Genomic DNA, 13,341 nt, shown 5'->3' with positions numbered 1-13,341 from the left:
AATAGAATGTTACACAACTTTTATTATCTGAAAATTTACTTAAATTTACTAGTGGGCCACTACTTTGTTGGTGATTGTCATTGCAAACGATGTGACTGATTTATTATCTCTTAAAATGCACAAAATATGATTTTTCTTTTTCACAAATATTCTTCGCTATGTACTACAGTGGTACTAAGGACATCTGTCATAACAATAAAATATTCCCTGATATAATCGTTGCTATTTTTAAAACTTACGATATTATGCACCCTGTTCATATTCTGATTTGAAAGTCAAAACACCACATTAGTAGTGTGACCTAGTGGGGTGCGGTATTCCGTATTATTCGCCATCAACATTTACATATTTTATAGCTTTACGCATTCTCTGTTAGGTAAAATAGAAAATGGTAACATGAAAATCACTAAATACAAAGTTTGAAGAAAAAAAATATATAGACACCCCTGCAAGTGTCACCAAATATAGGGTTCATACAAGGATTATCCGGCTCCATAAATATTATTATTTTAAAAGGCAAAGCTATTCTTAAATGCCAGACACTACTTTAGATTTAAAATTGAAATCCTTAAACCCTATTTGTTCGAACAAAGAATCTAGCTACGTTTGCACACTATAAATGCAACACTTTAAACCAACGTAAATTGAGATTTATTAAGAAAAAAAAAGAATGGAGATTGATTGTCAATCAGATGACATTTTCCATAACCTTTTAATGCATTGAGTCCAACATTTATGATGAGAATATTCTCACACCTATATCTAAATGAACATCTACGTTAATGTGCCTAGAGATTTCCAATCGTGGCAGGCAAGATGCACATAATTTACTGTTCGATAGATCAATCATAGATCATCTTAGTCAGCGGATAATAAAGTCAAGTTTCACTCAGTTCTTTTAACACATTGCTCGTAAATTAAAAAATGTATAAAATATCTTGCGATAAAAAACGAGTACAAGTCTTTGTAACTACATTTTAATCTTGCTTATGCTTTCACTGGACGTAAAGACTATATTGTGTAAACACCCAACATATTTTCTTAAAACAACAAATATCAACTACTGCCAAAAACCATTGTAATTCCAAAAGTTCCTAGAAATCAAAAGAGAATCACCAACACAACAGCGGTTAAAGCATTCCGGAACTGAATGTATAACAAATCCGTTGTAAGTGGTCGTTGGTTACCCATTAAGTATGGGTCTCGCTCTACTGCCTCTTGTTTCACCCATAAGGTTAATCAGTCACCATGGCGGACCATGCGGTCAGTCAGTGGTTCCTTCCGATGCGACGTTTCCATCGGGAAAACAAATGCGCGTGTAATTAGAAGAAACGAGAGCGAAGCGATTTCCGAGGCGGATCGCGCAACAATTAGTAGCCCGTTGAAGACTGAACGTAAGGTAGAAGATAATAGCGGGTTTAGTTTTGGTGAAATTTTGGATTATATGTATTTATTAAGATATCTTCAGTTTTACGTAATTAATAGACCTTAGTAAATTAGAAGCGTAATTGTTTTAAATACACCGAAAACTAAGATATTTTACATTCCACAGTCATCATTAAGTATGATATTCAGGTCTGCTGTAAATTTAAATTTAATAAAATTTACACTAAGTCTCAAAAAGGAAATTCCCACGAAAAATATCAACACATCCCTTATAAACCAAGTCTAAATACTCGCCATAAGCTTCTAACATAAACTAATTAACAATAACGTAGATTGGACGCGTGCGGTGCGCATGCGACGGTACGCTTCACATTCGCGCCGCGAGCCGCCCGGGCAATACGTTGCGGGCTATCGTAAGCACCACGGCACCCTGAACCTTCCACCTTGAACCTCTCCATACCAAACAGTACCACGCGCTTGATAGCCTAATAACAATAAAGTAAGAAGTCTTCAGTAAAAAAGTCATCGTCACTGTTCTAGTGTGGGGTGTCGTTGGTGGCGTGTGTCATCAGTGACGGTGTGTGTTGTGGAATGGGGTAGCGATGGGGGCGGGACATAGCGCTGAGGGCGACGGCGGCGCGTACGCAAGCGACCCGCCCGCCCATGACCGGCGTAAGACACATAGTAGGAGGCGGAGGTGAGTTCACATACTATATCAACCAAAAATATATTTCGTTATGTAAGTACTGTAGATGCTTAATTATAGCATAACATTTCAGACAATTTATTATCTGCAAGATAGGAGACCAGTAATACGCTACTTAGGTAGTTACCGGAACGGTAATGCGATCTAATACGATAGTTTCATTTAACAAAATTGATCTCCATAGATGGCGCTGGGATCGAATTTGATCACCCTAAAGTTACTTTATGCAACAAATACAAGTGTATATTATCTTTAAAATCATGAAGTTTCTTCACAAATATATACCGTAATAGTTACTTTATTTACTCCATAGATATAACGGTCCTAAAGTCGTAAACATAGTTGTTTATAAAAATACCTACATTAAAAGACTTGAAACAAGTGAAAGAATTCAGTTTTAATTGAAGAAGCAATTATACGCGAGACTTTTAACTGGAGAAAAGATAGTTGGCATTACTGTAAAGTTATTTTAGTCGTAGGTACTTTTATAGACAGCGGAGGTGGTTAATTAAAAAGACGATCTTACAAATAACGCAGTTTCTATGACTCTCAAAGTACCTTATATTAGAATAGGTACATAAAATATCACTGATATTTCTGTAACTAATGGCTGGTTAGACCTTGTTTCTGGCTAGCTACGAATTTAAATTTGAAAATGGAATTTAATATCTATGACCTTTTCAGCCAGTTAAAATAATAGGGAGCAATGAAACTGGCCCTTAATGTCCCAAAAGAGAGAGACAACATTTTCTATGTAAGATTGTAAGTAATGTATTACAGAAATGAATTCAGTATGATACATTTGATTCACAATTCAGATAAAAATAATAAGTGATTATTCCACTATACTTACATTGTTAAAGAGATGCACTGTGAAAGTTAACAGTAACGTCTGCACCAACAAGCCTGATAATAAAGATCATCCACTAGATGAATTGGCATTATAATTATTTCAAGTACTTTGTAACTAAGATGATTCTGGAATCTTTAATTAGTTTTAAACCATGACACAGTACCTTTAAAGTTGTTTTTCAAAAATCAACATCTGAATTATTTAAATCTTCTGTCAAAATAAGCACGTCAGATCTGATTGGTTGATTGAATAATTTAACAACCAATCGCAGGCATGTGATTCATTTGACGAGTCGTTTATTTGGTTTACAAAATCTTTTGGCATTTACAACGTGAATGAATAATTAATTTCATGTACACATAATTACATATTGATTGATTGATCTGAAAACTTCTAACTACATATGAATAGTTTATGTTCCTAAGAACAATGCTTTTGCAACATTGATATATTATAGCCTAACATAATGAGAAACGAAACAACTTTAAAGTAAAATTATTTAATACATCATCTTTATAGCGTTCTTACCTAATCCCACGATGGATCAAAGTAGATATCAAAAGCATAAAATATCTTTCAAAATAAGTAGCTAATAATCGTTGATTAACTATGCCTACGACTTTTATTATTGTTGCAATATTTTTTATTATCTATGAAACTTACAACATAGTAATTTCCAAATGTTGTAAAATATCTACCACAAACAAAAGAGCGTGAAACTATTTACGCGTTCTTGACGTCCGTATTAAGATTTAAGATAGAAGACTGGACAATAAATCACAATTAAATACTCTAAATATTAAGCACGAATGTTCAAATTAGCGTGGCAAGTTTCATTACGGTAAATTATTAACAGATTGGTCTTCAATCATGCTTTCGTAAATATAGCTGGTGGAATGTGAAACGGTGCAAATGTGTCCAGTAATAACTCGGTGATGTAAACAAAACAGGACATTATTAGTTAAACATTAAAGTTTTGTTTAGTATGTAGGTGTTGGTGGTGGTTACGTTTGTTGTTTTAAAGCTGGGATCAATATTTTGTCGAGAATGTTCGTTTCTAATGTAGTTTCTATGATGCAGCTTTGATCTCAAAAAAGAGTATTAAGAACCAGAATATATCAAAGAAATCAATCAATACAAGCCAGTTGTAGTTGATACTATATTTTTTTTTAAGTTAACCTTTTTTATACGTACGTACCTGCATTTTTATATTTTTCTACATATTAAATCTTAAATAGCTTACGATTTCCATACAAATGCAGTTTGTAAGAGATCAGTCAAACCAAACAAAAAAAAATATTATTGGGCTAAACAATGAATATTATTTTCCTTTTATGGTTTCTATAAAAGACACAACATTCCATTCATAACTTTAGGTTGACAAACAACACAAAAAGTTTGCCCTAAGCAACAACAATCGTGCAATCCGGCCGCCATCTTGAAAAACATTATGTAAGTCAAGTTTAGCAATAAATCATTAATACACAACTTGACAGGTCAAGGATAGTGTCTGGAGTCGGTCTAGACCTTATTATTAGCACTGGAAACTTGCCAAATCATTATTTAGATATTTTGCTACATCAATGGTAAGGGATAAAGTGATCTAAGGTAGAGGGGTTAAGAATCAAAATTCTTTGTATTAAATTGGGGTTGATGAAGGGTGAAGAATGTGGTTGGTGGTGATAAGTTATTTTATTGTTAGGAAGTACTGTTATCTGTTACATGACTATGTCAAGGAATTGTTATCAATGAAGATGCACAATTGAACACATACGTACCAATTCTTCACCAACTGAAAATAACAAACAACGATACCTTTCTAAAAATACATACATTCAATTGATTCAAAATGCTCTCTCTACAAGCCATAATCTGTTCTCCGTTTCCTCATGTAAACATACATGATCGGCTATCTACCAAACCAATAAATTTTTATCCAACTTGCTTTAGTTAGTCCAATCAATACATTTAAAAGTTTTCATATAAAATAATAACTAATAACACACCTTCAAGCACAATATTTGGCGAGGTTATCAGGGAGTCACCCCCGAGACTCGCCTCGAAGGTACATTACGTATTCACCGAGTTACCAGCGAATTTAATTAAGTAGCCAAAACTGTTCGTAATTTGATATAAATAAAATATCTGAGGTGATGAATTTTAACTAGTTTTCGTTTTTGATAATTGGTATTTTTTTTTAGTTTGTGTATGTTGTACCTATGTATAATACCATTATTGAGAGCGGATCAAATAACTGTTTCAGTATAAATATAAAATGGGACAAGTAAAAGACAATAACAAACTGGAATATGCATTTTCAAAAATAAGTGGTGGTTCAAAATGAATACTTATAAGATATCTATATAAAACCTATAGGTAAGTTGGTTGTTATCCAGTGCATGGATGCGCTGCTAATTTATTTTAGTCAAAATTGGATTAGATGGACTTTTGTCTACCAAAGTTAGACATTTATAAAAAGTTCGAGGGCCAAAACTCTCATAATGACAAGAAAAATACGATAACAATAACCAAATAAAAAGTTACACACAATTTAATGACAAAACTTGTCAAGAACAGGAAAAATAATAAAAGAACGATTATTAAAAAAATAATTAAGGAGTGAAAACTTTGTCGTAATCCGGAACGCTAACTTCCTTACAGTTTCCGCGAAGCTCTTTCATTAATGAGAAAAAAAAAAACGAGAGATTTTGTGAATTTTGCCCCCAGGATGCAAAAAATGGACACAAACTTTATCCTTAATATCAGATGCACGGCCATTATAAAGTTAATTTAGGATCGTAATAGCCCATAAGAACTTCTAAAGTAGTAACATTTCCGCAGATAAAAATAATAAACGAAAGAATATGTAGAGATAAAGGATGTGCTAATGCAAAATATAGGTCATTTTAATTTAATGAGCTTCTAAACAAATAGTCACTTAAATACATATATATCGGTTAATTGAATTTTAACATTACTAACCACTTCCTATAGGTCTATGAGTCTCATCTCCGTATCAATAAGGGTTAGGCCATAATCTTCACGCTTAGCAGGCGACTTAGATCTCGAACTTTAAAAGCACCAGATTCACTAAGAAGCGCTACTATACTCGGTCTCTGTCAAATGTGCAGTCCTTTAATTGGTTATTACTGAACCCGTGGGAAGAGTAGCGCTGGAGACAAATATATACCCTGTGAAGTTTATACATGACACGAATCTTTAACTTAAGACATACCTAATCGAAAATTTTCAAATCCAACCAAAAATCCCACCTATTATTTTTAAGATGACAATAAAAAGAGACATTAGCAACTATGCGGAATGTAATAAGTTCCTAGTAATGTTGTAACTGTAGCAGTTACATGCACATGTTCCGAGCTGGTTACTTCAAGTTTCGTCATTAAGACCTAAATGTCAGGAATTGTTTCTAGATTCTGTGTTTCTGGTGTTTGTGTTATCATATGCATATGTTTCTCTGAAACGTGTTCCAACCAATGTTACTTCCTTGAACAGTACGGTATGTATAATTGTCAGTTTCATTTCAGGTGTAACCATTGTATACTTGAGCAGTATCCTTACATAAAAACTATTGAATGTCATGGAAATACGCATTAAAATAAGTGTACATCAAGCCAATATGAGAATGGACAAGACGTTGCATGTCTCTAAAAAATCAAAAGTCAAGCACACAGTCTTAAGAAAAAATATCTACACTATACCGAAGTAATAAGCTAATGTACCTGTCACATAACTGAACAGACACATTTATGCAACTAAATATTTAAAATACATCAAATGATTGGTTGCATTTACTTGCATACAGTACAGATAAAATCTGTTTATTCATGGAAAATTTGCGTGTTGTCTGGTCGTGAGTATATTTTCACAACAGTGTGTACTTTTTTAAAGTTATTTGCGCATAAACAGTGAATAAATTATCGATGAATTATTTACTTGTTATTTTATTAGATACTTGTCTGTTTGTTACTAAACTGACTGCCTTTTTGCTTTAAGGCGTGGCTTCGATCCTTCTATAAAAACTTATATCCTACAATAATCCTTTGATTGAATGAAAAATAAAAGCAACATACATACACATTTTTAAGGACTACAAGGAGTGCAACTAAAAATAAATGCTTGTGCCAATTTTCATTTGTAAATGGTACTTAACTTTTACGTTTATTTTAGTTTACAAATATCCTCATGATTACTATCGTCTAAAATTCTATACGTAAAATGTGAAACTTGTACGACCTAGTACTCAAAAACAAATAACTTATCCAAAACCGCCATACCTGAAACCAGCCGTCTACTAACCTATTAAATACCATCTATAAGACAAAATAAACATTATAATCATTACTACGGACTGCTCAGCAATTTTGTTCAATAAACGCTTCCTCATAAAAATTATGGTAGAATCATCATCGGAGCGTACAGTCTACACTCAAGAGATCTATGCAATCTTAACGAACGTCCAGCCAGATGTGCACGCGCACCGGTATAGTAACAATTGGAGCATAGCCTAACTGAACGTGTGTTCACACCGTTATCAACGTTTTTTAGCTATCAATATGGAAAATGCTACCGTATATAGTAATTATAGTTGAACTTTCTAGTGTTAATTGTGATTTAATTGGTGTTTTTAAAGTTGTCATGCTTGTAATGGGTTGTTGAAAAAGTAAGTGGTTTTTTTTAGGTTGTCCTCACATTAGGATTGTCTTATGTGTTGTGAGTGCGCTTACAAACATACAAATACATCCCAACCAGACCCAGAACAACGATCACACAAAGAGTTGTTCCGTGCGGGAATCAAATCAGAACGTATCTGAAAACACTCTAACATGGTTCTATTGATTTGTCTAATATCAGTATTAAACTTGAGGTTGTGGTGTACATATGCCAGAAAAACACTTTGAGGTTTCAGAATGCCTTGACTTATTTATAGCCGATTTCACCAATCTGAATTAAATTTAAAAAACCGTACAGCTAAGGTGGGTAACATGTAACGACATTATCATCACTCTATAAGTGACATCAAACAGCACATGTAAGAAGTTAGTTTAGGTGCTACGTCACGCTAAGTAAATTTTAGTTAAGCCACGTTTAAGGGTTTAAGGGTTGGTTGGTAAAAAAGGGCATTAATGTCCCATTCCCATCTAGTTGGCGCAAAGAGTATTTATTCCTCCTTCATCACGACTTATCTAGGACGTTTTAGAAAAGTGTGCTTCAATCATATTTCCTATAAGGCAACATTACTAAGATTTTATCTGGTGAAACATAATGAGTAATTACACCAAATCCACGTGCTATCGACATCTCATGATAACCTCGTAAATTGTGCCTTAGGTAGTACTATTTATGAGCTTCTTTCCAATACTCATAAATGTTACCTATTTATATTTTATCTTCGGAATCGGTGACCAATATATATTTATTAATATCTGTTATGAGAAAAATTATTGCTTTTTCATCATAGGCAGGTCAGGTAATAAAACATTTTGTATAGATAAATGTCTTGTCTCTTCTTTGAGCTGCAATATTGGATGTCATCACAATTTTGTTATAAAACTTAACTACTAAGTTATGAATTTTCTATATAACATAATAACGCATTAAATTCCTAAGGGAATTAATTATCCATGACTTTAATTTCTAAGTATTTTATCATGGAAAATATTCCAACACATCACTTTGATGGTAAATTTGATGTCAGCAAGTAAGTAAACTATTAAGTTTACCATCAAAAACTCATAAGCGTTAGGTGATGACGTCACATTTAATAACGAGAGAGAAAGAGAGCAATAGAAATTTCTGGAAGGACAAACAAGTCAGTTCATAACTTCAGTGTGGCGCGCTGTCATTTCATATTTGAAGGAATGCTCTCACAAGCGTATGTAGGTATTGCGTTCGTTGTTATATCTATTTTGCTGACAAAAATGCGTTAACTTTTAGCGTATGGTGATACTGTGTCTAGTAATCTAGACACACGGCAGTTGTTACCTATTTTGCTGACAAAAATGCCTCAACTTTTAGCGTATGGTGATACTGTTTCTAGTAATTTTATTAAACATCTAGCACTTAGGTGCTAGAAACTAACAACAATAGCCTGTGCCAGTCCACCGCTGGCCTATGAGCCTCCTATACCTAATAGGGTTTACCATAACCTCAACGATTGGAAGGCAGAAGGCAGAATTTAGAAGAGCGCACTTAGTCCTTTTCAATTTAAGTCCCATAATTGGTTTTTACCACAACCGCAAGTCATACATATATTGAAGAAACGTTTCTTGAAAACTGCCTTTCCCAATTAACATCTAATTTCCACCACCCCTCTTAACATCAATAAGTCTTCACTCAAAGAATTAAGTTAGACATAACATGGCGCCAAGTATGAGGTACTGTTTGAAAATGATGGGCAGAGAGTGTGACGGAACCCACATACATAATAAGTGAGTGCGATAGCGCCTCGACAACCACCGAGTAATATTAACAACATCAGAGAAACATCTTAGATAATAAATATTATGTTTCTAAAGAAATGAGGTGTGGATAACAGAAAAGTGATGACTGTTTTTTTTTATGTTTTGCTGTGTTTTGTGATAAGAGAACGATGACTGTTTTGTTTATTTGTCTCCTGTGCTTTAAGTATTTGATTTGGTTTTTGTGCTATTCCTAGACTTTTTTTAGGGGGAGAATCATCCACTAACTTCTCTCGCCTTACGCGAGGCGAGAGGAAGTGTCAGACTCTTACTGACAAAAAACCACCCCATTCCTACTCCTGCTTTTGAAGCCGGAACCCCGATAAACCCGCTAGGTAGTCCGCTATTCCTAGACTTAGACTTGATTCTAATCAATACTGAATTGTTGACAACCTTCTTGCGTGTTTTCCATATTAACTATTAACTCTAGCTCCTTAGTAAAGCGTGAGAATGTCAGTGTTTCCGTTATTTCCTTACAATGCCAGTTTATCTAGTCGATATGTTACTGTCAAAACAAAATATAGAATGTTTGTCACATCCCTACTAAAAGGTGCTCGAAAATCTATTTTAAAAATAGTATGAAAACGTGTACAATGTTATGACCATTCCTTATACAAATTCAAATTAAATTACCATAAAACATATCGTCACAAATAAGTACCGTGTAAAAGAAAATGGAAGAAAAATTACGGCTAGGGAGGAAAACTTCACCATTATTTCACATTACCGCGTTGTAATTTAAAAACCTTGTAATGTAAGACCTCGTCAGCAATTTGCGAGCTATGAAATACTCGTAAAGGAAAAACATAAATTCTTATAAATCCTAGTCATTACAGTAATTGTGACAAATGATCCCATCAGATGTGTATGCGTGGGTATATTTTGTTACCATTACAGTTTTCTTTAAATGAAACGTTGTACATATTTTTGCTACAAATGTAATTCATAAACCCAAGATTTTATAGGCTTTGTTCCAAATAGAATAATCAATGTAAAACAATTATTTCAGCCTTTTATACGCTTTTGGTTTTGTTAGGCGGCTAATACGTTTTGAGCTTAAGTATAATATAAGTTTACTAATGACTCGTACTACTTAAAATCTTTAACCCACTTTGATATCATTAGAATAATTACACTTTGAGTAGGTAATTAAACAGTGAACGTCACCATATCTGAATGCCCTTTCTTATACCCTTCCATAATTATTATAATGACCTATTATTACGCCCTGGAAACCCTGTATAACTGGAAGATAAAGTATTAAGCTTGATAATACTTCATCGCAAATCCCTGGCGTCTTCCAATCCCGGTTGGATAAAGTAGGATCTCACCGTGAAAATACCGACAAAATCCAAGTGTCACTGCATCGTGCACTTTTTGGCATAAAAGTTAAAGACCATTTTTCAAATTATTATTGTTATGCTGCATTTATTTTGTTTCTATTTTGGATATAACGAGGTGAATAGAAGCGTAGATGTATATTGCTGCATTATTTCAGATTTATATTTCTTTTGATAGATTTAAGAAGATGTCATGTATGTATAGTTTCAAACATATGCTAATTAGTCATAAAATCAACTTAACACACAATTTACCTTAAAACGGAACCCAAATCAATGAAGAAGCGATAGCACATCAAAACCAACTTCCTATCTTTCATCACAACAAAACTGACTTTTCACTTCTTGCACAGATAATAATTAAAATGGTGGTCGCGGGCAGGTGCTTAATTAATTGTTTTTGCGTACGGTACGCATCTAAGTCCGCTGACTCGGCTGCTAACTCTACATGGAGCTAGGTCCGTTTGTGAGCGGAGCTTCTAACATAAATGGCTGATCTGGGTATGTGGAGCACATTGTAAATTGCATGCTTGATAACAGCAAAAGTAGATCATTATAAAACATTAAATGGATAACAAAGACAGTTTATTCCGTTAACATACTTGTGATAACAGCACAAAACAAACAAATAAAAAAAAAGAAAGAAAAAGACAAAAGTTTTTAACGCTTTATTAACTGCGAACTTAAACAAAAGCACCTTAAGCAAAGTCACATAATTACGATATACCCAAAAAACACTGTTTACCTCTCAAAGAGTTACATAACAACGAACAAAAACCCGCTACCCGCTATCAACATAACCTTGCCCGCTCAATATTATGAGTAAAAAAGCGTTCAGCGAAGCGTGGTCGCCTCTCTCGCGTTTCTCCACACCACATATTTCTTGATGACATACATGTAATGTTAAATCGCTTCACGCTACGCGGGTAGAGGCAATATCGGATCTTTATCGAAACTAAGATAAGTCAAGTTTTCACTTGCACTCATGTTACAGGGCATATTGCCTGTATATGTCACTCAAACTGGAATTTATTACACTCATGATATTTTTCATGAAAATTCTTTTGGTGAACCGTTGTTGTTGTCTGTCGAAGAATATATTGAATATTTTTACATGGACGTTCCAGTCTTGACGAGAAATTGAGAAGAAAATGCAGAAAAATGGTTCAGTGACCCTCAAAAGATCAACGAAAACAATTTCCACACGAAATCTTTTTAGGTCTACTATAATTTATGTTTCAAAGTACCATTTCTACGACATTCTACGCCGAATTGTACAAAGCAATCGATAGCACCAACCTACAGTCAACAAATACATAAAGAAATGTATATTTCATTAGTATATATCGTGGAGGCACACACATACACACACGTATTCATCACGACACGATATTACAGTTACATTTATGCTAATTCGCCATTCTAATTGTTTCTATAAACAGCCCACTGTTTTCACTTTCAAAACGTAACAACTTCGTACATATAAGATTGATATTGACCCTTATGTAAATATTGTATATACTAGCTTCTTCCAGTAGCTTCTTCCTAGTTCCGGTGGAATAAAAAGTAGGTGATAGGTATCACACAAAGGTAAGTCAAGTGTCTGTATACCAAATTTCATTAAAATCCGTTCAGTAGTTTCAGTGTGATTAACGGACAAACATCCAAACAAACAAACTTTCACATTTATAATATTAGTGTGATGTAGATACTATCTCTTCTTGCAGTATGCCTATCCCTACTCTTGCCACGGGTTTCGTTACATCTAACTAAGAGACTACACATTTGACAGAGACTGACAGCAGCTGATGGGCCAAAGAATTTGTTATCCTTTTTCAGTTTTAGTTCTGTACGCAAACAAAGTTCTTCTTATACTTATACTACAACTAAAAGCAAAAATTTCTTACTTAAGGGAGGTAGGGGAGGAATGGGCACTTTTTCACAATTTAATGCATAAAAAGTCAGATTTTGTAGATAATCTACATTTATTGCCACTTTCTATTGCTCCATACTTTTGGCTAGATATCTTATAAAGAACTTTCTTATAATAATAATCAGTCTCCTAATTAGAAGGTTTTTTTTTTTTTTTTTTTTTTACATTTAATGGGTCGACGTTTGACCGCTATCTCACCTCATGGTAAGTGATGATGCGGTGGAGCACGTCTGCCCATAAGCAACCTATTCACTCGGGCCTTGAAGACACCCAGGTTATACCCATCAGGGAACACAGACTCCGGCAAGGAGTTCCACTCCCTAGCAGTTCGCACAAGGAAGCTTGAAGCGAAACGCTTCGTGCGAGTGGGTGGGATATCTACCATGAAGCGGTGACGCCTCGCCGATTGTCTTGTGGTTCGATGATGAAAAGGACTAGGGGAATCAAGTTGTGCAATTCCCCCGCACACTCTCCGAAATGTATCCGGTAAAAAACGGAAAGGCTTGCGACCTTGCGCCTGTGTTCAAGGCTTTGAAGCCGGGCCTCCACAAGCGCATCATCGTTGATGAGCTTCTTGGCACGCCTTTCAATGTGTTCGAGCGCATCTAGCTGGCATTTAGCCGAGCCGTCCCAAAGGTGAGAAC

At 34.5% G+C, this 13,341-nt stretch overlaps 2 protein-coding genes across 3 annotated transcripts in view; one reads left to right on the top strand and one right to left on the bottom strand.

Annotated features, from left to right (window-relative positions):
* The window catches only part of LOC118280916 (calcium uniporter protein, mitochondrial), a 174,217-nt gene that overhangs the window by 30,888 nt on the left and 129,988 nt on the right, over positions 1-13,341 (bottom strand). The window lies entirely within an intron of this gene.
* LOC118280936 (protein javelin) overlaps positions 1,755-13,341 on the top strand; it is a 134,354-nt gene continuing 122,767 nt past the window's right edge. The window contains exon 1 of the mRNA XM_050701096.1: positions 1,755-2,083. Coding sequence (XP_050557053.1) covers positions 1,989-2,083 — 95 coding nt within the window. The 5' untranslated portion in view covers positions 1,755-1,988. The remainder of the gene's footprint in view (positions 2,084-13,341) is intronic.

Source organism: Spodoptera frugiperda, chromosome 20 (genome assembly GCF_023101765.2).
Source record: "Spodoptera frugiperda isolate SF20-4 chromosome 20, AGI-APGP_CSIRO_Sfru_2.0, whole genome shotgun sequence".
Lineage (NCBI taxonomy): Eukaryota > Metazoa > Arthropoda > Insecta > Lepidoptera > Noctuidae > Spodoptera > Spodoptera frugiperda.
The sequence above is the reverse complement of the archived record's forward strand: the minus strand, read 5'-3'. Positions and strand labels throughout refer to the sequence as shown.